General features: G+C 56.2%; 7 protein-coding genes across 7 annotated transcripts; 5 read left to right on the top strand and 2 right to left on the bottom strand.

Moving 5' to 3' along the window:
• Nucleotides 1–3,614: 3,614 nt before the first annotated feature.
• On the top strand, nt 3,615–4,948 carry B0T26DRAFT_675244 (uncharacterized protein; the record flags this gene model as incomplete). Its single annotated transcript, XM_060439805.1, has 3 exons — nt 3,615–3,618; nt 3,711–4,651; nt 4,820–4,948. The coding sequence occupies 3 exons, from the start codon at nt 3,615–3,617 to the stop codon at nt 4,946–4,948; spliced, it is 1,074 nt and encodes a 357-aa protein (XP_060295617.1).
• Nucleotides 4,949–9,406: 4,458 nt separating this feature from the next.
• On the bottom strand, nt 9,407–11,615 carry B0T26DRAFT_646665 (uncharacterized protein; the record flags this gene model as incomplete). The annotated part of the gene is made up of 3 exons (XM_060437832.1): nt 9,407–10,879; nt 10,944–11,031; nt 11,095–11,615. The coding sequence occupies 3 exons, from the start codon at nt 11,613–11,615 to the stop codon at nt 9,407–9,409; spliced, it is 2,082 nt and encodes a 693-aa protein (XP_060295616.1).
• A 1,296-nt stretch (nt 11,616–12,911) lies between these two features.
• B0T26DRAFT_707348 (uncharacterized protein) lies at nt 12,912–14,842 on the top strand. The gene is made up of 4 exons (XM_060441845.1): nt 12,912–13,245; nt 13,348–13,717; nt 13,794–14,007; nt 14,127–14,842. Exons 1-4 carry the CDS (start codon nt 13,078–13,080, stop codon nt 14,350–14,352), a joined length of 978 nt encoding a protein of 325 aa, XP_060295615.1. The 5' UTR covers nt 12,912–13,077; the 3' UTR covers nt 14,353–14,842.
• A 91-nt stretch (nt 14,843–14,933) lies between these two features.
• On the top strand, nt 14,934–15,547 carry B0T26DRAFT_675241 (uncharacterized protein; the record flags this gene model as incomplete). The annotated part of the gene is made up of 2 exons (XM_060439804.1): nt 14,934–15,228; nt 15,369–15,547. The coding sequence occupies 2 exons, from the start codon at nt 14,934–14,936 to the stop codon at nt 15,545–15,547; spliced, it is 474 nt and encodes a 157-aa protein (XP_060295614.1).
• Nucleotides 15,548–16,709: 1,162 nt separating this feature from the next.
• Nucleotides 16,710–18,031, top strand: B0T26DRAFT_811963 (glycoside hydrolase family 61 protein; the record flags this gene model as incomplete). The annotated part of the gene is made up of 5 exons (XM_060447298.1): nt 16,710–16,993; nt 17,052–17,125; nt 17,185–17,226; nt 17,289–17,506; nt 17,575–18,031. The coding sequence occupies 5 exons, from the start codon at nt 16,710–16,712 to the stop codon at nt 17,911–17,913; spliced, it is 957 nt and encodes a 318-aa protein (XP_060295613.1). The 3' UTR covers nt 17,914–18,031.
• Nucleotides 18,032–20,241: 2,210 nt separating this feature from the next.
• On the bottom strand, nt 20,242–22,754 carry B0T26DRAFT_267657 (ammonium transporter AmtB-like domain-containing protein). The gene is made up of 6 exons (XM_060434082.1): nt 22,468–22,754; nt 22,228–22,380; nt 21,907–22,100; nt 20,855–21,844; nt 20,727–20,798; nt 20,242–20,661 (listed from the first exon to the last, which is right to left on the bottom strand). Exons 1-6 carry the CDS (start codon nt 22,567–22,569, stop codon nt 20,298–20,300), a joined length of 1,875 nt encoding a protein of 624 aa, XP_060295612.1. The 5' UTR covers nt 22,570–22,754; the 3' UTR covers nt 20,242–20,297.
• Nucleotides 22,755–25,240: 2,486 nt separating this feature from the next.
• B0T26DRAFT_603678 (uncharacterized protein) lies at nt 25,241–26,503 on the top strand (the record flags this gene model as incomplete). The annotated part of the gene is made up of 2 exons (XM_060435788.1): nt 25,241–25,997; nt 26,049–26,503. Coding segments are annotated over 2 exons (1,212 nt in total), but the record flags the coding sequence as incomplete, so codon positions are not given.

Genomic DNA, 26,503 nt, shown 5'->3' with positions numbered 1-26,503 from the left:
GCCATACGTTCTGCTTGGTAAACCAATCCTGTCCTATAAAGACATCATTGGCGGTCGGGATGATAATGAACTTCTGACGGGGGAAACGTCTGCCGTCGATCTCGAGAGTGACCCGAACTTGATGGGTGGCGCGAGCGGCGGCGGCCCCGTTGAAATCACTAAGTACTAGCGGTTTAGGCAAGAGTTCCATCTTTGCCCCGACCTTATCAACGAGCTTCTTGGCCATCTTCGGGGTCATAGAAAGGGAAATATCGGCTCCAGTATCACAAAGAGCGTGAGTCTTAAGACCAATGCCATCGACTAACAGGTTGACCCGTTTGGTGAATGTATTTGATTTTGGTGATCTGCCGACTTTAGCTAATTGTGGTATATGGGCTATCGAGGAGACTTCCGATAGCCGAACTAGTTTTCCGACTCTAACGATCCTGAAGATTCCGACGAAGTGTCGGCAACAGCGGTCCCGTCACGGTCAGAGCTTCCTTCATGATCGAAGCTGGCGAGGAGACTGGCCATAACCTTACGATCAGGACATTTGCGAGCTTGGTGTCCTGGCTTCTTGCACACAAAGCAGAGGTCGGCTGCCTTCAGGGTTTCCACCTCCTTCTCTGACAGCCGAGGGTTGGCTGGAGTTGCCGAGACCTCCTTCTTATATTCCCTTGAGCGGCGGCGAGGTTGGCGGTTCTCCTTTAAGGGTCGCTCCTTTGAGGGTCTCTCCTTCGACTCCTTGAAGGTCTTGCTTTGCTCGTAGGCTCTCTTCTTGGCCAGGGCTGAGTTGGCTACCTTGACCACAAACGATTCGTAGGAGATATCAGGGCTCTCGGAGGCGTCGAAAAGTTCAACGTTCAGGTTGGCCGGGATATGCTCGTACAACGTGGTCTTTCGGTCCGCCTTTGCGATATTTGCCTTATCGGCCAGGCTATTGATCTTACCGATAAACTGGTGAATGTCCATCTGTTTATCGCGGGGGTCGTACATCAGGTTACGTAGCTCCTCCCGAGCTTTCGATCCCTGGTTACGGTCGTGGTAGACTGCCTGTAGGCTAGCGACCATCTCGGCCACACTAGCGAATGGGTATTCGGTTGATTGGTATCGGCTAGAGAGGAGGTCGTTGGCGGGTCCTCTAGTTGCGGCGTGGAGGACGGCCATACGGCTACGTTCGGTCTTGAAGGTAGTATTGTCTTCCTCGAACTTGTCTGCTAGGGTGATGACCCAATGGTCGAATTCGTCCTTGTTACCCTGGAAAATACCGGGGTCGACTCCGACTTTGCGGGACTTTGGGTTGTAATCAGGGTTCGGGGCTCTCTGATCGGTGCCGTAGGCTTTGAACGCAGGGTACGCGGCGAATCCGGTTGGGGTGAAACGCTCGCCTCCGAAGGCGCTGTTGTCGGGCGTGATCCCGCGCTCGTCACGCGCTGGAGAGATCAAACGGGCAGTGCTCTCCAGTTGAGTAATGCGTGACAGGGCAGCGGCGAGCTGGGCTTGCATGTCCTGTTGGTCGTTACTTTGAAGCATATTGTCTTTTACAACGAGGTCTTCGGGTGCGGGGTCGTAGTATTCGGACTCGTCGCGTTCGATGCTCTGCAGGGGTTCGATTGACTTCTGATTTGCAGAGACTTCTTCTTGTGGGCGCGCAGGCTTGTCTTGCTCTGGGCGCTTGGTGCTCGTGACAGGCTCGTTTAGCTCTGGGTCAGTGGAGGCTTCTTGGGGTGTAGCGGGCTTGTCTGGCTCTGGGCTACCAGGCGCGACGCTGACTTCGTCGTCGGATTCGTTCGAGGACGCTGGTCGGTCTTCAGCCGGGCTTCCTTGCTCGGTTGCTGTTGCCTGTCGTTGAGATTTTCGCGTCGCTGGGCCGTATTCGATTTTCTTCGGCATTGACGATCTCGGGTCTGGTGGTTCTGCGGCCTAGTTTTCCGTCGTGCGCAGCCGACGACGTGAGTGCAAATGAATGCGGAGGATTTTAAAAGATATCTTTTAATTGCTTCGCCAGCAATAAAATGAAGAGTTTAGAATTGTGTCACGACCAGGGCAAGGCATTGAGGTGAACTCAGTCCATTGGGTACTATCGACGAAGATTCTAAACTAAGGAGGGAAAGAAGGAAAAGTCCAATAACGCGTCGTGTGCGCGCGAACAAGTTTGCATCTATCAGTGGGGTAGGTGGGGCCTCGAGGAGGCTTCTGATAGGTCTGTGGGTTCTGGGCGGCTCTGGCCGCTTGAGGGCCAGTTTGGTGGACGGGTCCTCACAGTATCTACCCTTCGTACGAGATGCTGTATGAAGATCGAAATGGCGAATCCAATCCAGGCCTTTCTCATTGGTAGTCCAGCCGTTATCGATTACACCGATATACCAGGTAGCCGGAAGATTGCACTCTTGATACCAGCTCTCTTGGTGATATTTCCCTTTTAAAAGGATGAATGGTGGGATAGCCCAGCCTTGAGCATTTACCCCTTGGATAACCGTAGCCCACTCACGATTACCAGGCTGGACTTTTTTGGCTTTCCCATAGCCATCGGAGGTAGTAACAACCATACCAGTAGTAATCATGCCCATCATAAACCCGGTCTCGTCAAAGTTGTATATATCTTCGTCAAGGATTCCGTATTTGGCTTAGTATTATGCACAAGTGCAAACCACTCGCGAATAACTTTCGGATCTCCGCATTTGGCCCTTTGATAATCCTATCTACGCGTAAAACGCGTCCGGAGTTCTGGTTGGCGTTTGACGAAGTTGTGAGCCCAGAGCTTGCCGACAGGGGGCGCGTCGCGTTCGCGTAGCAGTCGGTTGGCCATATCTTCCACAAAACAAAGCCGAGGAGGAAATGCGCGTACACATAGCTCAGATATATACTGAACAATTGTATGATCCTCTAGATCTGTGGGTTTTCGCGAATTGGCTGGAATATCGCGTCGTGAAGGCCGACCGGCGCGTCGATAGCGAAGTGTTGTTTCGGGAACATTATACAGATTGGCTGTGGAAAGAACATTGGGGTTTTTACTATTTTGGATTGATTTGAAAGCTAGGACTACCCTAGCTTCTTTTGAAGGGGTAGCCATAGCTTGTTGTGGTAGAATTGAGGATCAAAGATGAAGGGTCGCGTCGCGGGGAATATTCGCCGCTCGCTTATATTCGCCGCTCGCTTATAAAATACGTTATACTTACTATCTTCTAGGCTTCGACCATCCACAAGGTCGGAGCAATACAAAGCATCATCAATATAACGTACTACTAGATATCTTAATCCTACAACAAATAGCTCGATTTTCTTAGATTATTACCGCCGCTTAGGCCACATCCTAGTGGCTTAGCAGTGCACCCCCGACCCACTTCGCTTATTTTCAGTACATGCGTGAGCCGATCGCAGAACGCCAAGTCACCTATGCTTCGAATGCGAGCTCAGCATATGCCGAACACTTGAAAATATAAAAACATATCATTACTCAAAGTATGACTCAGTTTGCACTCTATCTTGCTTTCTTTAACAGTTTAGACCAATTAATTTATCGTACATCTTGCTTTAATTGACCGTTTATACTACTTTATTTGCCCTACACCGAGTTATATATATTTTTATTGGGGCTGCTCAGCATATGCTATGTGCTGACTGAAAAGCTCAACATGGGTCAAACTCTATGACCCATATTGAGCTGTGACCTGCCACATTGCATGACACTGGCCATCTGACCTTGCCGAGACTGACGAGGGATCTTAAAGAGGCCCAGTTCAACATCGCCCCGTATTTTAAGTCCCTCAAGGCGATTCAGCTCGCTCGCAGTGTCTATCAAAAGCTTTCAGGGGCGACGGCATCGCTTCGCGTTACCGACCACCCCCTGCATGATGCCCGTTGGATTCCAAATGCCATTTTGTCCTCGGCAGCGGTGGAACTAGACTTGCCGCGTGCCTACCGCTTTGCCTGTATTGCCTTCTTCGAATCCGGTTACGACCTCGACCCAACGGAATTCACAGAAGTGATTGCGATTTCGAGTCGAAATAGCCTCTATGTCTCCCAGGTCCTCCTTGGCGACCCCTTCTTTGGCGGCGATATGAACGAGGTTCGCCACGTCATGGAAAATGTCGGCAAGACAGGTGTTGTCATGATGGTTGCACCACTGGCACCAAGGGTTCGCGCTGCCGAGCTCAACAGATGGAAGCAGGTCTCGCACGTCCGCTTCAACCTAAAGCGGGAAAATTGCTTCCAAGCCACCTTCCTCCACCTTTCTTTTACCGACTTTGAGATGCCGTTCGATATTGGTCAAAGGGGGTCCATCGACAGAGCCATCCACGTGCGAGTGGTCGAGACAGTCATTTCCGTCTACGATCGAGGGGACTGGGTTGCCGACTTGGACGTCCTTATCCTCTATCAGCCGACACTCTATGGGAACAGGTTCATACGAAGACTCGACCAGTCGACGCGGCCGAAGTCTTTGACTTCCCCGGACCCAGCGTGCTGGATTGGGACTAACCCATTGGCGCATCTCCGCCCACAGCCTCTGACATCAATTGATAACTGGGAAGAACTGCTCAACCTTCCTGAAGATATGGGCCTATGCTACGTTGGCGTCGTCCGCGCACATGATAACTGGATTGCGCGTCTCGCTACAGCCTGTGTTGCCGCCCAGCGAGGGTTTCGCACTGTCATCCTTCCAACGACAGACGTATGCTAGAAATGCCGTGCCTCGCAAAGGTGGAAGTGGGTTCTGGGTGACGACAAAGAAGGAGACGGCCGAGATGACAGCCTAATTAGTGCTGCCGTTTCAAGGGACAGATGGTATGAAACGACTGACCCCAGCCGACATGAAGACTCGGCAACACCAACTTGGCAGGAAGTGAACGATGAGTTCGGTGATGACGATTCGGATACTTCCGGCGACTCGGACGACTCCCTAGACTCCACTAAGACGGTGATAGACGACGATGTCTTCTCAGCCTCTCCTCATATTTTCATATGCTAATTAGGGCAGTACTAAGTACCAGTGCGGATATAGTGGTCAGATCAAGCTTTTACTTTCAGCAGCAGCTCGATAATAAACAGACGTGACGTGGGGGATATCGATGCCGTATGGGTGGAGCTACTCTCTAAACGTGCGTAAATTACGCGTAGTAAAGCGGTGAAAGACACCACAACACCAAAAACAACAACAATATCAGGATCAATGGAAGTGCTCGAGCTGTAGGCTCGATAGGTTGGTGAGCTTCGCAGAGTAAAGGCACAGAGTTCCATAGCCGGGAAAGTCAAAATAAAACAAAGAAAAAGGCACTGCCGCGTGCGCTGGTCTGGGGATCTCAATTCATGTTAAAAAGACGTAATATTTCTTCCTCAAGATCAAGGCCCGCGGGGAAGATGAAGGCCCTCTCTCTGATCTGAGGGGAAGGGAGGCGGGCTACCCACCTTATACGAGGTGGGTAAGCCAAGAAAAAAGAAAAAAGAAGTACACTAGATTATTTTAGGTAAGGGTGTAAACAACCCCCTTGTTGCCTAGCCCCCTGAACCCCTGATCAATAGTACTTTAGCCTCGCTTAATATGATAACATCTCGTCTGTTAATTTGTTGTGTCTTGGTAGTCGAATTTAGCATAATGCGAGACTTTTCAGGTTATTAGGTGTCACGACCAGGGCAAGGCATTGAGGTGAACTCAGTCCATTGGGTGCTATCGACGAAGATTCTAAACTGAGGAAGGGAAGAAGGAAAAGTCCAACGACGCGTCGCGTGCTCGCGAATAAGTTTTCATCTATCAGTGGGGTAGGTGGGGCCTCGAGGCGGCTTCTGATAGGCCCGGGGTTCTGGGCGGCTCTGGCTGCTTGAGGGCCAGTTTGGTGGACGGGTCCTCACATTAGGTTACCTACATGTCTTGGCCGTTGTTAGTGTGGATCAACGCTAGTCAACGCGCCAGTCCAAAGTGGAGTAGCCTAGGTAGAAAGCACTTCTTGTAGTCCTAATAAGCATGGCATTCTCCACTTCTGCCTTTCTTCGCGAATACTACCTTACCTAGGACACCTCTAGAATCATTTGTTCCAAAAAAAAAAAAACCTGCCGCGTTTACAATAATCCCAACATGATTACAAAATACCTACTCAACTGTTGCCCTGGAAACTTATAGGGGATAGAATCCAAGTGATCTGGATGTAACCTGATTGAGATTGACCAACGTAACCTCTAAGAAACGTTGAGCTAGGCTGTGCATGCTGTCTTCGTCACCAAGTCTTGGCAATGAGGCAACGCGACATTAAGGGCACGACTGCCCAGTGGCTTTGACAGGTCCCCCCAGCTCTCGGCCGTCCTCCTCCCAGCGGACCACGATGGCTTCTTCCGTCCAGCGGATTATGAAATCAACATGATAGCCTTTCCGTCCAGCGGAATAGAACAGCAAAGAATAAAGACGAGCGCAAAAAAAACAAACAAAGACGAGAACCATCCCCCCTTTCTGCCTTGCTTCTCTACCCAGCCTCCTACCAAGACAATGTGCGGCTTCGAAAGAGAACAGGAGCCCGTTACTAGCAAAAGGCTTGTCCAAAGGGCCTAGAATTTTCTGCCCGCTCACTCTGAGAGCCGATTCGGTTTCTCCTTGGCAGTAAGCAGTACTCTGGGACTGGGTCGAATTAGACCCACTGGATCTCGCAATGGTCGTCATCGCCGCAGTAGGCATGGTGGCAGGCCACATGGCCGGCCGCAGTCGTAGTCCCGCGACATTGGGTGGCGGTAGGGTTGTCGTTGGCGTCAAAGACAACCTCGTTTGTCACCTGACAAGCGCCGCAGATGTAATAAATCGTTGCCGGGGCGCCGCTAGAGCGCGACGACTGCGAAGCCCCAGAACTCGAGTTCTTCCGGCTGGTAGAGCCCGATGATGATCCGTTATCAGCCATGGCTATAGTTGTGGGGGTTTCGACGGAAGGTTGGGAACAGAGTAAGCTATCAAAGTCGGGGAATTGACGAAGAAGAGGGACTGATTGTTATTGTTGGATGTGTGCGCGTGTATGTGTTCTGGGTGACCGTGGCAGTGAATGGTTGTGGGAAGACCCAATTCCAGCTCTTATACACTTGGGAAAAAAACCGAAGAAGGGCGCGTTGGTTCCCTCCTTCTCGTCATCATGGCCAACCAACATTTGAACGGTTGGTTGGCCTTTGGTTAGTCCGGCACCCATGTCTGCTACGATTCAATGATGCATCGATCGAAACACCGCTCTCGGTGGCAGCAACGGGACGAAACAGAAACACCAACGGCATGTTGGCCACAGCCGCCCCGCCGCCAACTCATCCTCGGATTTAGAAGCCCGACAGCTTGTGGTGTTCTTGGTAGATGGCCGGCCACGACGCCGCTTCCTGGGGCCGGCTTGGAAACGACCGACGCTGTCACTGCAATTCTTAGGCTCCCAATTTCTTGTTCTCTGGACGTTTCGAAAGTCCGAGGACTCATCCAGAATCTGGCGAGCGGGCGTGGCACTGGTCTCAAGACATCGGTTCTAGCGGTGTCTGAGGTTTGGTTAGGGACTTGGGGGCTTGCCCTTGACACGCTTGAACTTGACTCGGAGTCTGCTGTCGTTTCACCCCAGCCGCCGCCGCCGGCCGGCAGGGACAAAAGGAGCTCGAGGTAGACGGCCTCTCGAGGATGACGTCGAGTTTCAGGTCGGCTCGGACTTGGAATTGGCGGCCATTAATTGATGTCGGAAACCGAGATAGGCCTTCGCCGAACATCTAGTGCCACAGAGTCGAGAGGATTTTAGCTTCTCTAGGAGCCTAGTAATGAGCATTTTGGGGCGGAGCAAAGGTGGCGGGTATTGTTGGATGAATCGATGTTTTCACGATCCATGGGAGGAAGTGAATACCTATACGCACCCCTCGATCGGCGGGTTTGGCGACGGATAATCAATGTCTTCACACACCCCTAACATATATATGATCCTTGATGAATCGCCATCGGCAGTACTGAGGCGTGGCAACGCTAGTCTGAATTCGTATAGATAAGCGACCTGACCAGTCAGGAAGGGGTAATTAAATAGGTGCCTAGTCAACGGTGGTTTTGGCAGGTAGCTAGCTCCTTCGGCTAAATAGGCACCGAGGGAAGACGCCTGGCAAGGAGTCAATATATCATCCTCCGGCTTTGCCGGGGAAATAATTTGAGGCCTTCTCTGTCTAGCCACGTGCATAGTGTGAGATTTTGCACGCCCAGCGGCCGGCCCCTCGGCCGCCCAACCCACAGAGCTGGGTGTTCGAGATAATTATACAAGCATAATTACATAATTACCACTCACCCGAATATTTAAAGCCCCTTCAACCGCTCTCCTTACCTACTCTTCATTAAAGCCACCACCCAATCTTACAGCTTTACTCGAATTCGACTCTCGCACCACCACCACAGACACTACCGGAACCAAGCCACTTCTCTATTCTCTCCCATCACCATGAAAACCGTCAGCGAACTTGCCCTAGAACTGGCCCATATCAGGGCATTGGGTGCGACCTCGACGACCAATGAAGACACTAAGCGGCACCTGAAGGACTATAGTCGTGTCCATAAAGAATACATCAATGCCAAAGCCGCTGCCAAGGCTGCCAAACTTGCTGCTCCTGGTACGGCAGCAACCAAGAAATGATCAGTTCTAATGTGGGCGACGCTGGCACCGTGGGAACCAGACAGTAGGCCAAACCCAAGACCACAGTGGTTCCTCCCGGCCACGACTTGTTGCACGCGAGCGAGAGTGGGAATGGGAGATTTTCGGAGAGGCCGTGGCGGATGCACGCTGGCCGTGCTTGTTCTCTCTTTCTGTTTGGCGGGGTGCGGTTCCCTCCAGCATGCTGGTCATGCTGGTCTATTGCCTCTGGCGGGTCATTCATTGGTAGGAGAGTTCGGGATGGGTGAATAGAAGTGTGTTGCAGAGGGCTCGTTTGGGGAAATTGGTGGAATTGCGTAGGTAGCTAGCTTGTGGGATAGAAAACTGAAAGAGAGCACTCCTTATTTCTCTTGAATGAAACTGCTTCCGTCCGCGTGTACCTAGGTATATTGACGCGCAATGAGTGATCATTTGCGCTGTTGATATTGTGGTAAAGTAAAGCATGATAAGTGACTGTCGTTACATACACCCTACCCACAAATAAAAAACTACCATGGTGGCTGCCGTCAGCTGACGGCTTTTTTATTAAAATCTGGGGAAGTGGGCCTAACCGCCGGCCCGCCCAGCACGGATAGGCAATGCTTAATCGTGTACCCATGGATTACTATTCACCCCTTGTAATTTCCTCCCAGTTGCTATTCTTGGCTACTATTATAGATGGGTACTCAACACACACACACACACACACACACACACTCACACTCACTCACACACTCACTCACACTCACACAATGTTTACCAAGAAAATGCATCAACCTCGAACACACGTTTACCAAGAAAATCCATCAACCTCGAACACACGTTTACCAGGAAAATGCATCCACCTCGAGCTCAAAGACAGTCTTGCCCCGTCTCCCCGCGGCCACGGCAGCAGCCCGCGCATCGTCGCAGAGGCTGCCCGGCCCGCAGACGACAAGACCCACCCGAGCCCACCCGGCGCTCTCCTCCTCGGCAAGCAGCGCATCCAAGTCGAACCGCGATCCGATCCTGATATCTTTGGTCGCCACTCGTCCCAGGTCAACCGCATCCACCAGGCCGCGCCCTGTCTCCTTGACGCTCCAGACCAGCTTCAGGTTCAGGTGGCTGTGCACCCACGGCAGCGCGCCAGTGATGCCAATGCCACCTGCAATGATGAGCACCCGGTCGCACCGCAGAACCTCACGAGTAGACCCACTGCTCGCGTACGGGCCGTCTAGAAGGGTGAGCAGACTCGAGTTCGGCTTCAAGTAGCTTGTCAAGCCTGCCGACTTCCTGACGAATAGCGTGATCCCGGTAGCAACACCAGCCTCATCAGTCGGCGGCGGCGTTGTTGATGACGCGTGCGAGGTCGCAAGCTGTTTCTCCTCGTCGCCCGCATGAGGCTCGGGCTTGGCGGCCCTGGGGACGGGGACAACCACCCCCTGCAGAAAGCTAGTGGGCACGACCGAGAACGGGTGATTCTCCCAGGGCGTCCACGGGCGGGCCGTCGGGAAGTAGGCAAACACGTGCCTGGCCGGCTCCGCGCCCCAGCGCACGCCGGGAAGGTCGACGCGCAGGTAACCGCCGCCGAGCTCAGTGACGCGCGCCCGCTGCAGGCCCCATCTCAAAATTCTGCCAACCCTGACGAGGCGGTCAAAGAACCACACAGCGGCCGCAAAGTACAGCCACAGCTCGTAGCCCAACGTATTGTGCTTCGCGATGGTCTTGCCTAGGTACGCATACCAGCCGATGAGGTGATACCAGCTGCCAACCATGACGAGCACAGCCAGGACGACGTGGGAGATGAGGAACAGCTCATACTGCGGGCGGCGGATGTACAGGCCACTGAAGACATTTAGGGCGACGGTCAGCACGGTTGCGACGATGCCCCAGTACCACCAGGGTGTTTCCTCGAAGGCGCGGTAGATGCGCAGGGCCGTGATGGAGTGAACGATGGCGTAGACCATGAACAGGCGCGCAACCCAGCGGTGCAGGAGCACAAAGGTCGAGTGCGGCCAGTTGCTGAGCCAGAGCAGCACATTGTTGCGCGACGAGAAGAGCAGCAGCACCGGCATGAGCACGAAAGCGAAGGCGCCGGTTCGGATGCAAATGTAGTTAACCACCTCCTTGTACTGCGTGAGGTAGAAGGCGTTGGGTTCCAGCGATTTATAGTCCACCGCGCTCAGCAAGACGTTGAGGATGACGAAGACGGCGAGGTAGAGGGATTGGCCGATGCTAGGGACGTTGCCGAGGAGGAAGGGGAGCGGACGGGTGTGGAAAGTGCCGAAGATGGATGGATACACAAGGTAAGGGTTTATCTAGCATAGTCAGAGATGATGGCCTTCGATGTCTGTCATGGTGGACTTGGAGGGGCCAACATACCCGGTCTAAAATGGCTTGCGCGAATGGCAGGACGTGGACCCAGGTCAGTACGACGGGGAGACCAATGGCGACGACGAGAATAATGATGCTGGTCTTGGTTTAGCAACGCTGGGGGAGGCCGTCGCGCATGGCAGAGGGAAGAGCAGCTAACCCAAATTTGGACTCGTCAACCTCCTCGTTATACAAGCCAGTCATACCGTTCCAGCTGCTCAGGTACGAGGCTTCGACGATGAGCGAGGTCTGGTTGAGCAGAACGTCCTTGAACGTCAGCTGGTACGTCGGTGGCTTGGGGTTGACTCTGTCCAAGGCGACCGAGTAGGCCCATTTGGGAGGCACCGTCTTGAGCCCGCTGAGGCCTTGCTGCCAATAGGCCTCGAGCTTGGCGATGCTCTCGTCGGGACACTTGGTGTTGAGGCACCACGCGGCCGACGTCAAGAACGGCGCGTCGCTCGCATAGCAGCTCGGGGACGTGGCCGGCGTCAGCGGATCGAAGGGCTTCTTGGCTGCCTCAAAGTTGGAGCAGTTGAGCAGGTAAGGCCGGAAGGCCTGGAGACACGACTGAGCACAAACAGGGTCGTAAGGATAGTTGCCATAGCCGACAAGGAAGTCCTCGGCGAGGGCACCGCTGCCAAGCACGAGAAGCAATCGTCGCGTTAGAGTCGCGGCTCTCATGATGGCGGCCTATCAGCTATTTGGGAGCGAAGAATCTACCGGGGAAACCGAAAGCTGCGCAGGAGACGAGAACCGCGAGCCGAGAGACTGGGAAAGACGATGCGTTGCAGGCTGACGATGGCGATGGCCTATTATTATGGCTGCAATGCATGTCCGGACTCCGCGCGCTCAAAAGTAGGCCCCGGCTCCGAGGAGCGGCCCCCCTGGAAGCAATACTGCGTACTCGGTAAGGTCGCTAGGCAGAGTTGCAAACCGTCGAGGGGGGTTCCGGCAGCGATTGGCTGACGCTGTTGGGACGGTAGTCGGATGGAGGCTTGGCATGCATGAACTGGGTGCATATTGGCCAAAAAGGCTCTGTTGCATTCGACGAAGCTGTCAGGTTGCCGGTGGCGTCGGCACGGGGCCTTCACCGCCGAACCACAACCCTCCAAAGCCAATGGACCCGGCCGGTCGGTGCGGGGTTGGCATCGACATGGAGGAGCAGTGATCCCAGCTGAGCGTTTCGAAAGGTCAGCAGTTTCCAGCCTTCCGGAAAGGGTGGCCAGTGGCTTGCCGGTGTCCGAGCCATTCATTGAGCCTCATGAAAAGAGAATGGCGGGGGATCCGGGGGGGGGGAAGCGAGGAAAGGAGAGAAGATAATCCGTAAGGGGAAAAAGACAAGAACAGAGACGAAGAGGCGGAGAGAAATGGAAATGGGGGGAGGAAGAAGAAAAAGGAGAAGAAAAAGAAAAAGGAAAAGGAAAAGGAGGAAAAGAAAAAGAAGAAGCAAAGAAAAAGAAGAAGCAAAGAAAAAGAAGAAGCAAAGAAAAAGAAGAAGCAAAAGATGAAATGCGGAAACACCCCGTTCGAGGTCAACTAGGGATGCATCAAGGTTTCAGAGTGTTCATGTAGAAGGCCCCAAGCCCCTCCCTGTCTGAGGGTGCAAGTGGGTGGCAGCCTCTTAATCTTGTCCGAATAGTAATCGGACAATTACGAGAGGGCGCGCGGCTTGCACTAGAACGCTTCAGAACCTTCCCTGTCCAACAGGCAAGCACACCCCAGCTGAGGCCATCCTTGTCACCGGAAGGCCTGGAGTGGCCCGATAGGCCAGTTGGTGCCGGAAGCCTAGCTCATTACCTCAATGCGCTCCGGCAGGCACACCCGGTGACCGGTGTGCCAATGGAAGCTGCCGCTTTGGGCAAGGCAGTGGGGTTTTGCGCGAGCGCTCCGTCCAGCCCGGCCAATCGCTACCTCCGCAGGAGAGATGAAGCCCGCAATGTGGCGTCGCTCCTGCCATTGCCAAAATTTCCAACTCCAGGGTTTCGGGATCCACGCGGGGAAGAGTTCCTTCGCCAGCGCGCCGAAAGGGGTCGACCAACGGTAGCCTACTTTAGTCTGCTTCTTGCCCTCCTGTCTGCTAGCCCGTTCAATCCTCCTCACCTAGCATGACAACAATGTGTCAACCCTACTTCCTATCAATGACATGGCGAACGAGGGAGCAGACCCCAAACTCGGCGAAGGCCCGCGGGCCATGGCCATCTTAGTGCCATTGTTCGCGCTCGCGCTTGCCGTCTACGCCCTGCGCATCTGGACCAGAGCTAGGCCAAAGTACCGCCTCAACGCGTCGGACTATACCGTGTCGATTGCTGTCGTGGGTCCCCCTCCTCCCGCTATCCCCTTCCCCTGTCATGCCACCCGCTATGCTACCTAACTATTACGCGCTTGCGGGCTGACCCGTCCCCGCACGTCCCAGCTAGCCGAGACGATCGTGCTCGTCCTGACGGCCGTCGCCGTGGCACGTGGCTACGGGCTGCCCAAGAAGCTGCTTTCACCCGACAACGCCGAGACCGTGGGCCGGACCACCTTTGCCGTGTACATGATTGCGCTGTGGGCAGCGGCATTCGCGCGCATTTCCGTCTCGTGCCTGCTGCTCAACATTGCCCAGGAACGGGCTTGGAGGATCGTGCTCTGGGGCTTCATCGTCATCCAGGCCCTCACCCTCGCCGCCTTCGACATCATTGAGCTGGTCCAATGCAGCCCCATCCGTGCCATGTGGGCTGTCGTCCCCAACGCGCGCTGCCTGAACCCGGACAAAGTGTGGATCGTCGTCTGTTTTTTTGCAGGTGAGTTTGACGGCTGCGAGCTCCCCAGACAACACAGGCAGTGGCGGCTGACTCTCTTGTCCCCTTCCCTCCCTAGGCATCGGCACAGCGGGCGACGTCGTGTGCGCAGTCCTGCCCATGCTCATCATCTGGCGCATGAGCCGCTCCGTGGTCGAAAAGATCCTCGTGTCCATCCTGCTGGGACTGGGCCTGCTGGCTGGCATCGGCGGCGTGCAGAAGTTGGTCATCTTGAAGTCGTGGGATCCGTTCTCGCCCAACGCAAACCGCGACATAATGAACGCATTCATTTGGTATGCCAAACCCCCCCCACCCCCCCCTTCCCAAAATCCCCAACCCCAACCCCAACCCCAACTCCCCCTCCCCCTCCCTACCTAAGCACGAAGCCAAACTGACATTGGTGGCATGGTAGGATCCGCGTCGAGGAGATCACGCTTATCATCGGGGCGTGCGCCCCGCCGCTCAAGTCCTTCATCGAGCGACTCCTCCACCGTCGATTTGGCTTTCCCCAATTTGACCCAGCAGAAAGGGGGTTGGACGAGGTGTATACAATGCCCGACTCGTCGTCTAAGCCACAGCGCCTTCTGTGGGATGGAAGCTTTCAGGGGTCGACGTCCGCCGCATCATCGGCGAGATAGTCGTGGGATATAGCATAGTCGGACTGGTGCTGTCAAGCACCCACCCATTCTTGTTCGTTTCTTGTATTGTTATGGGTTTTACAAGGTATTATGGAGCGGGTATAGGGTATTATGGAGCGGGGGACATTACGGTCATTTTACGGTACTGGTAATCATTGTTGGATTCGTCTGTATTTCATGAAGAAAGTATGCGAGGGCAAGTAGGGAATGCATGTGTGTGTGTTGCTTTCTATGGAAGCTAAGCTATCTACGCGTGGGCGGAGAATCTATGTGCGTGGGATAGGCTGGATCTGCAGGGGCCAACCAGTGCCCCGGGCTAGGCCTGGGCCTAGCACAGAAAGTGTTTTCGGACTGTATTAGGGAAAAGTTATATTTGCACACTGCGCGAAGACACTATCCCATTAAACATCGGATTTTTATATCGAGAAGGGACTCTTGGCTATATAGTTAAAATTGAAAATAGTCAGGATGAGGCCAATTATGAAACAACTCAAAGAACCGGTAGAATGAGAACCGCGGAATGGGAGAAAGCCGTCAGCTAAACCCGCACTTGGAGCATGAACATTGATCGAATATGGATAATGTTGGCGGCCGCCAAGGCACTTGCAGCGGCAGCCAATGGCGCCGGGCGTCTCCGGGGAGTAATCGCCGGTGCCGAGGGCCGTGGTGCTGGGCAGCTGGCCGCCAGGGGCGTTGCCCGGGCACTGGAAGAACGGCTCGTGATGGTAGCCAATGTCTGCAAAGTGGTGAACCTGGCTGGGCTCGAGCAGCAGGTGCACCGCGAGACTCTGCACGAGCGCGTCCCCAAACTATTTGCGCTCACGTGTCAGCAGACAACATCTCGAACAAGTTTGACAGCGCAGGGTGGACCAAGACGTATTATTACCCGTTCGTGATAGAAACCCCTGTGGCGGTCGAGACGCCGGGACAGTTCCCAGTACAGCGTGCCACGGAAAAAGTCCAGATCACCAATCTCGAAATTTGACCATAGTGACACAGATTCCACTTGTCGCCAGTCCTGTCGTGGTGCTCGAGGCGCAGCCAGCCGTGGATCCGCCTGATGGGCCAAGGCCACAAGGATGTTTCCAACATGGCCTTCCACATGGCCGTCGCGGGCAGATTTTTGCATACGAGGAAGTCGTCGACGGTGCGGAACAGGTTCGACCACGTGTTAGGCTCTTCCTGCTCTTCCTAGAGGGCAATGGTGGAGCCGTACGTCTTCCCGTGGTGTGCCATCTAGGCAAACAGGTCGTAGAATATGGCACACGTGAACGAAACGCCGGGCTCTAGACGCCAGTACCACTTGTACTGTTGCAGGGGTTCCAGGTCGTAGACTTTCTTTGCCATGCATGGCCGCTTGGTCAGCACTTGGTCTCTCTAAATGTATATAGAACACTAATTCAGTATTGATATTGAATTTGGGCACCCTGACTAGGTAGGAAATGTTGGCTTTTTGCCCTGCTTCACTTCTTCAACTTTGCACCACCAGTCCACTACCAACAACTGCTAAATACCAGCGCCTCTTCCCACCCTCATATTCCGTCAGGTCTCATATTCAGTCAGGTCACATGGGCCTCTGGAGATTTGTGATCAAAGGTTTGCTTGCCATCTTATGTTCGACATAAGATTATTCGGCCAGTTTTCACCTGACGGCCGGCGTTTGCTGAGAAAAGGATGGCTGAAGACGATGAAAGCTGGGAGGACATTGACGTCAGATTGAAATTGAACGTAGATTTCAAAATCTTCTATATCGCCAAGCCTAGGCGATCAAGAGTTCTATGGCGGCGCATGCTTCGATAATCGTGGGGCCGGATGTAACTCAAGACCGGCTGGGGCTGCAGGGCGAAGCTGGCTTTGCTGTTTTGAGCGCCCGGACCGACCCATCCGCATTTTTTGCCCGGTCAGGAGGGATCAGGGGCACTGGATCGGGCTTCAACGCGGGCCAACAGCCCCAAGATCCGGGGAAGTGGGTTCGGCTGCCGGCCCGCCCAGACTGAAGGCTGCCATCGCTGCAACGCCACGACGGAGAGTCCGCCTCCATGGCTGCCTTCTTCCCTGCTTCCCGGCTAGTATTGCAACCTGCCCGATGCAGCCGTCGCCTTGGTTTTCCACGTCCGATGTCGACATTGGGCTAGTGGATGGACTATCCAAGCACCCATATAATGATGAGCTGCCAGAAATTCGGCAGACTTTGCTTGGCAGCTTCCTTGACTTCATCTCTGTCCTGGTTTCTCGTTGCTCAGCCAAGGACTTGGGATTCGAGGGCCCGCCTCCCGAGTGTCAAACAACAGACCAAGTCTCGCTAGTCAAACAACAGACCAAGTCTCGCCAGTCAAACAACGCTGCAGTCCACCGCCATGAAGGAAATCACCCGTCTCGCGGCCCTGTCACTAGCCGCCAGCCAGGTCTCGGCCCACTACATCTTCCAGCAGCTGTCCATTGGCTCGACCAAATACGCCGTCGAAAAGTACATCCGAGCAAACTCAAATTTCAACCAGCCGGTTGTCGAACTAAACTCGACCGATCTGAGATGCAACGTGGGCGCAAACGGCAAGGTCACCGACACCGTCACGGTAAAGGCGGGCGACAAGTTCACCTTTGACCTCGACACGCCCGTCTATCACCAAGGCCCCGTCTCACTGTTGGTGCCACCTCGCCCCAGTAGCTAGTCACTGAACAAGGCATCTAACACAGACCAGGTACATGTCCAAGGCTCCGGGTGCCGCCTCAGACTATGACGGAAGCGGGGGCTGGTTCAAGATCTATGACTGGGGTGAGTTGTTTGCTCTTCCGGCGGCGCCGCAGGGAATGGGGTTTGCTGACAGAAAACAGGCCCCAGCTTCGGCGGCGGATCAGCAACATGGAACTTGGCCGGTGAGACAATCACAATCCCGCGTCGCACTCTCCACCATTGTCGTTTGCTCACCAACTTGCAGGATCCTACTCGTACAACATTCCGTCCTGCCTCGCAAACGGGGACTACCTTCTTCGCATCCAGTCCCTTGCCATCCACAACCCGTGGCCGGCCGGAATCCCGCAGTTCTACGTGTCGTGCGCACAAATCACGGTGACGGGGGGAGGAAGCGCAGCCCCGGGCCCGACCGTTCTCATCCCCGGCGCCTTCAAAGACACGGACCCAGGCTACACGGTGAATGTGGGTCACGGACAGCTACCAACCACAAAACAAGCCATGCTACAGATGCACTGACGCGCTGGGCACAGATCTACTCCAACTTCAACAACTACACAGTACCGGGGCCCGCCGTTTGGAGCTGCGGAAGTTCCGGCAGCAACCCGGTCACGACGCCAGGGGCGACAACCGCCCAGCCCTCGACCTCGACCTCGACCTCGACCTCGACCGCCAAGCCCGCCACCACTTCCAGCAGCACGACGCTGTCGACATCGACGCGCTCTGCGGCGCCTAGCACGACCACGACACCTGTGACGTGCGTCGTCGCCAAGTACGGCCAGTGCGGCGGCAGCGGATACATTGGGTGCACTGTGTGTGCGAGCGGCTCGAGCTGCTCCGTGTCTAATGCGTATTACTCCCAGTGTCTCTGAGTTTGAGCTGCGCGCTGCTGTATTAGTGGTGGGGTTTTCTGCATAGATATGCAGCGTTGGCACGATGTATATGATGAGGTATCCGGGGAGTTGCCTGTTGTGAGGCAAATATGTTGTGAGGCAAATATGTTGTGAGACAAATATGTTGTGAGGCAAATATGTTGTGAAGCAAATACGGGAATGTTGATTGGCCCGCCTCGTTGCAGATACGAGAATTTTTTATCGGGCAAGCTGTTTCCTCTCTGCCAACATTACTGTAGCCTCCCGGCGCACATGTGTATGATGATGCTGGTGATTTGGAGGGAGCTGTGCCAAGACTATGGCAACTGATGAAGATGGAGTTGTTTGATACTGCGTATGACGCTTGAGATTTGAACGCTTCGTTTGCAATGATCCAATTCGGCTCACGGCGCATCGACTAGCTGCGAATTGGGCTGTGTGTTAATTGATCCGCGTGGCTGGGATGCTGCCGACTTCCCGCACACGGGCCCGTCAGCAAACAACAACCACATCCTCGATTCGGGCGCCGTGGACGAAGCTAGAGAGGAGAGGAAGACGGAGAGAGGACAGACACCACTCATGGCCGAGACAATCCTAGTCACGGCCATGACCTATCACACTGTGGTTTCGTTAAGGGTGGACGTTCTAAGAGCTGCTTGCTCCCCGGGAAGTCGCCCTTTTCGACCGAGAATGGGCCTTTCGGGGAACCAAGACCGGCCTCGAGAGCTATATCAGCCAAGCAACCCATATCGACCCTAAGGTGCTACGCGATAGTGCCGAAATCTAGAAGTAGCTCGTCTCGGCGAGGATGTCCTGGGCGGCGTCTCGGGAGACCATACGAATCGAAGATGCAGCATACTGATCAGGCTCGCTTTACCCTCGGCTCACCTTCGGCCTACCAGTCGCGCAAAGTTGATAAGTTTTCTAATAAAGTCCGGATTAGGCGTAGAGCCTGAGCAGGGGGTGAGGCAGAGTGAGCGTCTGCCTGAGGCGAGGTGAGTTTAGGTTTTGGCGCGGGCGCGGTGGCGATCCACTGCATCGGTCACTGGTACTCGTCCGACACCCACCTGGGGCCGGCCGATGCAGACTTGGGGGGGTGGACGGTGCGGGCAAGGTCGACGGTCGCGAGCAGGTCGAACGGGAGAGGCCGGGGTGCCGGGGGGAGACCGATGCTGCTATCGGCCAGGACGCTAAAGGCGGGCATAAAAGCTGTCGAACCGGCTAGGATCACCCCAGTCACGACGAATGCCTCGACATCCTGGTGGAGCGACGGATAATACGGCTTCAGTTCCTAGGGCGGCGCGTGCTGGCGTTGGTGCCGCACGCCGTGCGTAGCCCACAGCGGCACGAGTCTGTTGAGCTCTCGCCACGTCTCACACACCGCCCAGTGCAGCGCTTCTGCCACCTTGACATCGCTGTTCCCGTTAATGTTGCAGAGTTGAGTGATGCTTTGCCGTATTCCAGCCGACACGAGAAAAACTAGAGACTGAACGTTAGCCAATGTCATTTGTTCCATCTTTCTTGCTCTTTCTGCTCAACGACCACAATACCCGGCCTCCGACCCTCATTCTTCACTGCGGATAACAGGTAGCGGCAAGGGTGTGGGGAACACGACATGTTCTGTGCTACCACACCGACCCCGTGTTGTTTTGAAAGCACAACAAAAGTAGCTACTAAGTGGCACAACAAATAGTTCTCGTAGTGAGTAGAGAATAGACCACCCCCATGGGGGCGGGTGGCGTAATTAGTCGGAAAAGAATTGCGGGGTATCATAATAGCACGCACGCACATATAAACGGCTCGAGGCTAGGCGCCCGAGCCTCAAGCAAGGTGATTTGCACCAAGACCTCACCTTGTGGCTTTTTTTCTTCCTCTTTTTTTCTTTGCCCCTAATCAAAGCCGAGTTCGTTTCGTTGTACAAACACGACTGTGCCTGGATGTGCCTGGATGTGCCTGCTTGGCGCCTTCGTGGAATTACTCATCCCCACCGCCGATCACTGCTCTCAACGGCCCCCAGGCTAGGCAGGCAGGCAAGCAAGTGTGGCATAAGAACTGCTGCCAGTCACTCCTCGTGCCGGCAGAGCACTGGAAATCTTGGTCTGGACTTTCCAAGCTACAACATAGACTTTTCTTCCGTGACCACGAGTCCATGACCGGATATGACTCCTTCACCTTGGTCACGACATCAGCTGATATTTCTCGGCAGGGGCTGGATAGCCGACAGGACACATCACGACACGGCGTGGAGGCAGTGGCTCGGACCCAACAGTAGCCCGTCGGCCCCTTTTTGCAGCAAATAGAGCCAGTCTCGATTCGCGACGTCTTTTGGCACTAGTGCCTGACTAAAATATGTATTAGAAACAATTAGATCACATCACCAACTACTATACACGCATCGGTAACCCTCGACTCGCAATGGAACTCGCACTGTGCGGCGGACTCGGCAGACCCCTCGGCGCGAGGTGCTCCATGTACATGTCATCGGGGCGCGGCGGCCGCTCTGGGGGCGCCGGCGGAGGTAGCAAGGCCTTGGGAAAAGCGCGGCCCTCGAGATCGAGGTCGCCGCGCCACTGCTGCTGGACCGTGGCCTGGAACTCGTCCTCAAGCCGGTTCTTGTCGCTGTATACGGCAGTACGTCGCCAGCTCGACCCGCTGAACACGTAGGCGACCACCTTCATGAAATACAGAATCGCCAGCGTCATGAAGAAGGTGTAGCCCAGACCGGACACGGCGTCGGCTATTTGGATCCTGTTGGGCAACCTGGTCAGCCCCTGATGGTCGCCACCAACGACACTGCTCTCAAGATGACTTACCCGACACGCTGTCCCTTGGTGTATTCGGGATGCGGCATGGTCGAGTGGCCGTCAAGACCAATCCACCCCGGGCTACGACAAGGTTAGTCGACGACACGACGAGGAGCAAGCGGGGGAGGTGCACATACTCGGCGAAGATACCCGTGAGTATCATGCCAACGACACCACCGCCAGAATGCACGGCGAATATCTGGAGCGGGTCGTGGCGGAGGAAGAGCTCGGTCTCCTTCTTGAGCAAGTTGACGGCTAGAGCAGCGACGAAGCCGAATACTGGAGCACTCCAGACGGGGACCTGAGTCTCTGTTAGAAAGGAGCACAAAAGGCTAGCACCAAACAGACGAAGAGCAGGGGGTCTCACATATCCGGCAGCGGGGGTGATGGCGACGAGCCCAGCGATGGCACCGTCACAGAAATACCACACCGAGAGGCGGTCAAAGGCCTGTCTTGCCATGGTTTCGTGGCGCTCGGCCTCGTCGGGCGTACCGTCCGAGTGCGGTTCGTTGTCGGGCACACCCTTCATGACCCAGATCCACAACATGCCGGCCGAGCCACCCGAGCACGCGGCGACGTGGGTGGCAGTCCAGGCCGAGACGGCGCGGAGATTGCCTTGCAGGGCAGAGCCGCCGTTGAAGCCGGCCCACCCGAACCACAGAAGCGCTGTGCCGAGGACGACGAAGTTGATGTTGTAGGGGAAGTTTTCCTGCCCGCTGCCACCCGAGTGAGGGGGCGTGTGCTCGGCGGGCGGGTCGGCATCGGGAACGTAGACACGGCCGCAGGTGCAGAGCAAGAAGAGGATGCGCAGAACGCTCCACACGGCATACCAAATGTGGCTGAGCCTGTGGCCGACGCGCCTTTTGGCCTCGGCGAGGAAGGCCCAGAGGCTTCCGCGAGACTCGATGGAGCAAAATACGGCAAAAGCCGCGACCGTGGTCCCGCTTACGATGTGCACCGGCGTGCCGCCGGCAAAGTCGAGACTGCCGAGCTCCCTCAGCCAGCCCTTGCTGCTCCACGACCAGCGCGCTACGGGGTCGTAGACGAGCAGGGCCCATAGGCTGATGAAGATTATGAAGCGGCGAGGCCGGGCGCGGTGCATGGTACCACCGCACACGACTGCGGCTCTGTGTCAAGGGTCAGCACCATGTGCCACAGGATATCTGAAGGGGGTTGGGGGTGCACCCACGTGAAGGAGGCAAACATGCCCTCGTACAACGAAAACAGCAGCTCCGGAATGACGGCCGAAGTATCGGGACCGTCGCCGACGCTGACGGGCCCGGCGAGCACATGTCTGAGGGCGCCGGCGCGGCTCTCTCCGCCCCACCAATTTGACGAGATGGAGCCTTCCGAGAAGGTGACCAGATAGCCCCAGAGAACCCACTAGAGCAACAAACGGTGCGTCAGTCAGTCAACAATGCGCCACGCAGCAAGAGCACGGGAAGGAGCACAGCCACGGCAAAGCACCGTTGGTTGGGCGCGAGTGCTCAGTGCAACTCGACCGACGTACCTGCAGGCCGACGAAGGCGGCTGTGATCATGGGCAGGCGGAAGAGAGTCAGGGCAAAGGAACGGTTGCCCAGGCCCGAGTAGATGAGGGATAGCGAGGGGATCATGATGAAGACGAGGGCCGACGAAATCATGACCCAGACGATGTCGGCGCCCTGCGGCGCGGGTTAGCAAGTCGTTCCCGATAGCAACACAACATTCCAAAATGCGCGTCGGGATGCGAGCGCTGCCGGCTTGCTTACCTTGTAGTACAGCTCGGGGTGCTTCAGCACGTCGGCGTAGGCGACGGGGACGGCCTCGGCGGTCGGGGCCGGCTGGACCATAGCGATGATGACCGACTCCATGATGACCGAAACTCACTCGCACGCACCTTCAGTGCAACGGAAAGGAAGGGCGGACAGCTCGATGACACGGCGACGCGGCAACGCGGCGACTCTCCTCTCTGGCGATGGAGTGCGAGTTGAGAGCGGGAGATGGATCTGACCAGACCTGACCATGGCAGAAAGGGATGGGGACCGGGGCGGCGACATGCATTTGGAGGTGAGCAGGATTTTGAGCTCGAGCTCGAGCTCGGCATCTTGCCGCAAGCGCAAGCGCAAGCTCGGTCGCCTCCCGCTCGGCGATCACTCTGTCATCCAGGGTTGTGTTTGTGGGCTGGCTCACCATACCAACCTAACCTAACCTTGCCATCCCTACCACACCATGCCAGGTCTGGTCAGGCACGTCCAGCGCAGTACCATTGGCGTTTGGCACCGCCCATTGCTGCGTACCTACCGCATCTAGCGTACGAGCTAGCCAGGGCAGATGCGCCGACCGACCTGGGCGGTGCCAAATGCTGCACCACTGCAGTTCCAGGTCCGAGACTGTGCCGCCGGCCTGTCATCCTCCAGGAAGACGTGAACGGAATTGCAGTGTTGGGCAAGACCTGGCTTGTGGCCGACTGTCACTGTGGAGTGGGAACCAAGTCCTCGTTGGGGCCTAGCGGCGGCGCAGCCCAAGCACAAATCCAAGAAAAAGGGAAAAAAAACCCCCTCCCCCCGAGGTCCAAAGAAACCCTGCCACCGAGCGTAATCTTTGGGTGCCATCCCCTCTCAATCATCTGTTTACTTTGCTACTTTGGCAAGCCGGCCAGCGGCACGGAAACCAATACTCGCCATGTTCGCCTCGGCGTCGTCAACCAAGTACGGATAGGTAGGTTGCGGTGCGGATGCAGACGGAACGCAGAATCACCTGCACAGAATCGGCCAAGTTAATAAGTTGTCAGCCAGATCAGCCAGATGTGTGCATGACTGCGAGTGCACCTGCCTTACTTTGAGGCCAGCTTCAACTCAAAGTTCCATCCAATTACCCGTTTAGGTAAGGCAACAGGTAACGTCTGGTGTTGCACACTGTAGCGCCTGCCTCCAGGGAGTGCTTCGCGACCCCCCGGGGCAAGCGCGACCGCCCATGTCCTAGGCAACAGGCACGGACCCGCACCGCACTGGCCAGCACGCACTGTGCAGCACGGCCCCTGCCTGGGCTGGCTCCAAATCCCCCGCCAGTCAGGGAAATCGCTCTTATCAGCACCTGCTGCACAAGTCCAGCGTCCCCTCCCCCCACTGCCCGTGCTGAGCCGCGAACTCGCCGCGCACTTGAACGAGCGGCGAGACTGAGCTGCCAACCTGAACCTAACCTGGCTTGGCCCTTGCAAATACGGGCGGCCAACCTGTACCGGACCTGTTGCTCGCCGCCTGAAAGCGAGCAACAACAAGCAGCCAAACCAACCCAGTTGGCTCTGGCTCGCTAGATAGTTTCCATCCCAATAATTCACACCATTTGATTGGATTGGGACCCGAAATGGAACTTCCATAGCTCGGTGGCACGGTCCAATACTCTGTCGGCTGCTTTTGCTTTCCAATGCAATGCCACTACGCTGCTGCACGCACGCGCTCGCACACTCCGATTCCCCTCGCCGCCCTGTGTGAAGGTTGGCCGTTCGTTGTTCGCGAGCGAAAGCTTGGGCCCTGTTCTGGACAACCCCGCCCTGTCTCCGATGGAAAGATTGGAAAGACTGGAACGGACTTTGAATCCGTCTTCCACCGCGTCCACCCAATCCGTTGTCCAACGCTGACGGTACTAAGGTTAAGGTACCTTACCTACCCCAGCGGCCCCCCCGGATTTCAGAATTCAGGTTGGCTCCCATGCATGTCTGTGTGTCATGAAAATTGAAGCAGCAGCACCTCTGCTGGCTGGCTTTCCACGGTCTTGAGCTACACTCTCATTGCCCATACGGATACGGATACCACCGGCGGCACACCGACCACCAACACCCGACATTGACACTTTGCCGTGTCCGTGTCCGTGGAATTCGAGGCAGCCTGCCCCGGTCTCCTCGCTGAGACCGTTGTCGCTGCTGGCCATTCCGCTGGCTCTGCCCGCCCGATGCCGGGGGCTGCGCGAGCCGGGCATTACCACGACCATCGCACTCGCAGGTCAGAGGGCTCTTCGGCCCTCACGGCCACCTTCCCGGTCGACACCATGTCGGCGCCGGTGAAGCTGCGGCTCATCACGAGCTCGCTCCCGGCAACCGCCTCTGGCCGCCTCGTCCTCGGCCCCGCCCCCGACGACAAGGACAAGGACAAAGACGGGGACAGATACAAGGAAGAATCACCGCAGGTGTCGCCCCAGTCTGACACCTTCTCCCACACGGGCTCGTCGCAGGTCTCGCCCGTCTCCTTCGCCAGCAACCCCTGGGGTTCCTACCCCCCGCCCGAGACGGACACCACGTCGCCTGGCACCCAGGCCTTCTCGGGCGAGTCCGGCTCCTTTTCCAACACGTCCTGGCCGGCATATCCTCCAGCCTACCAGACAGAAAAGAGCCAGCGGCGAGAGACTTACTATTCCATTGCATCCGAGGCCCCGACTTGGCCCCCTCCTAACGACCACGACGTGCTGTCGCCTCTCTCAGCCACGACGACTACAATCACCACCATCACCGCCGCCACCCCGACCACGGCCCAGGAGATTATCTTTCTCCAGGAAGTTCCAGATGCCATCTGCCAGAGGATCCGCATTTGCTCGCCCGGCGGCGATGAGACGCCGACGGCGGCGACCAGCGGCTTGATCCCCCACTGGACACCGGATCGCATCCGAGTCCTGAGCGCCATCTCCCCCATGATCCGCGCCCATGTCGAGGAGCTCCGCCAGCGGTCGGATCGCTGGTGGCTGCCGCTCGTAGAGCTCGGGGACGGCTTCGACAGCGGGGCGGCGCTGCGGGTGCTCGACGCCATCACGTCGTCGTCCCTATCTCTACCCCCGGCCGGCACGCAGCAGCAGTCTCAGAACTGGCGCACTAACGAGCGCGTGTCGGTGCTGTGTCGCAACTGCAACGTCATGTGGTTCTTCGGCGTCGTGCCCAGGCTGCTGCCCGCGTGCCAGAGCTGGCAGGTTGTTGATGACGACGACAAGCACCAAGTGATCGCTTCGCGCAATATGCCTCGCCAGTCAGCTGCGAGCTCCTCCCGTCGCTGGTCACAGGCGAGCCTGTCCTCGCAGGCGTCCGCGCCCAAGTGGTGCTGGCACTCGGAGCCCGGACACAGCGCCCGCTTGACCTGCCTCCAGATTGCCAACATTGCCCTGGTGCTCCAGTGGGACGAGGTCTTCCGGCGAGAGATCAAGACGGTGGTGTGGGATTGGACCGGCACGTCGCAGGCCGTGCTGCACACACCCGTGGCACGGCTCAGGACGCATGGCGACTACGGACTTGACGGTGAGTTTCTTTTCTATCCGCTCTGTGTGGTCCGCGTTCTCGTGACTTGGAAACAACCCTGACACTACACTTTAGCGCGGCGCAAGCTGGAAAAGGAAAAGATCCTACTGCACATGCGAAACTACCTGCACAGGCACAAGGACTCGCACGCGACGAGCGTCAAGCGGATCAATCGAGAATTCAAGATGCACACGATGGAGCTGGTACCGGACAGCTTCCTGCACCCGAGCATTTACAGCATGCTGCGCGAGATCGAGGGGGCCATCCTCAAGGAGAAGCGGGCAGTGTCGGGTGCCCAGGCCGGACGCCCGCCCCCGCGCACCGTCAACCCCAACCGCCCCACGACGCCCGGCCTGCTCGGCAAAATCAAAGGCATGGAGTCGAGTGTCGAATACATGTTCTCGGGTGGCAAGCCTCACCGCGACTTTGTTATCGGCTTCCTGGCCGACGTGCACGAGTATGTGGCCCAGCAGCAGGAGGAGCTGGCACAGGACATTTGGAGGTGGCGCCACACAGAGCTGGCGAGATGG

This window comes from Lasiosphaeria miniovina (genome assembly GCF_030549165.1).
Source record: "Lasiosphaeria miniovina strain SMH2392-1A chromosome Unknown B0T26scaffold_4, whole genome shotgun sequence".
In the NCBI taxonomy this organism is placed as follows: Eukaryota; Fungi; Ascomycota; class Sordariomycetes; order Sordariales; family Lasiosphaeriaceae; genus Lasiosphaeria; species Lasiosphaeria miniovina.
The sequence above is the reverse complement of the archived record's forward strand: the minus strand, read 5'-3'. Positions and strand labels throughout refer to the sequence as shown.

What these genes read in the sequence shown, in the direction of transcription:
- B0T26DRAFT_707348 (XM_060441845.1), top strand. Translation starts at nt 13,078, where the DNA reads ATGGCGAACGAGGGAGCAGACCCCAAACTCGGCGAAGGCCCGCGGGCC. An exon ending in CGTCGTCTGTTTTTTTGCAG is followed by an intron (nt 13,718 to 13,793) that starts GTGAGTTTGACG and finishes TTCCCTCCCTAG; the next exon opens with GCATCGGCACAGCGGGCGAC. An exon ending in ATAATGAACGCATTCATTTG is followed by an intron (nt 14,008 to 14,126) that starts GTATGCCAAACC and finishes GTGGCATGGTAG; the next exon opens with GATCCGCGTCGAGGAGATCA.
- B0T26DRAFT_267657 (XM_060434082.1), bottom strand. Translation starts at nt 22,569, where the DNA reads ATGGAGTCGGTCATCATCGCTATGGTCCAGCCGGCCCCGACCGCCGAG. An exon ending in ACCCCGAGCTGTACTACAAG is followed by an intron (nt 22,381 to 22,467) that starts GTAAGCAAGCCG and finishes CCCGCGCCGCAG; the next exon opens with GGCGCCGACATCGTCTGGGT. An exon ending in CCGCCTTCGTCGGCCTGCAG is followed by an intron (nt 22,101 to 22,227) that starts GTACGTCGGTCG and finishes TTGTTGCTCTAG; the next exon opens with TGGGTTCTCTGGGGCTATCT.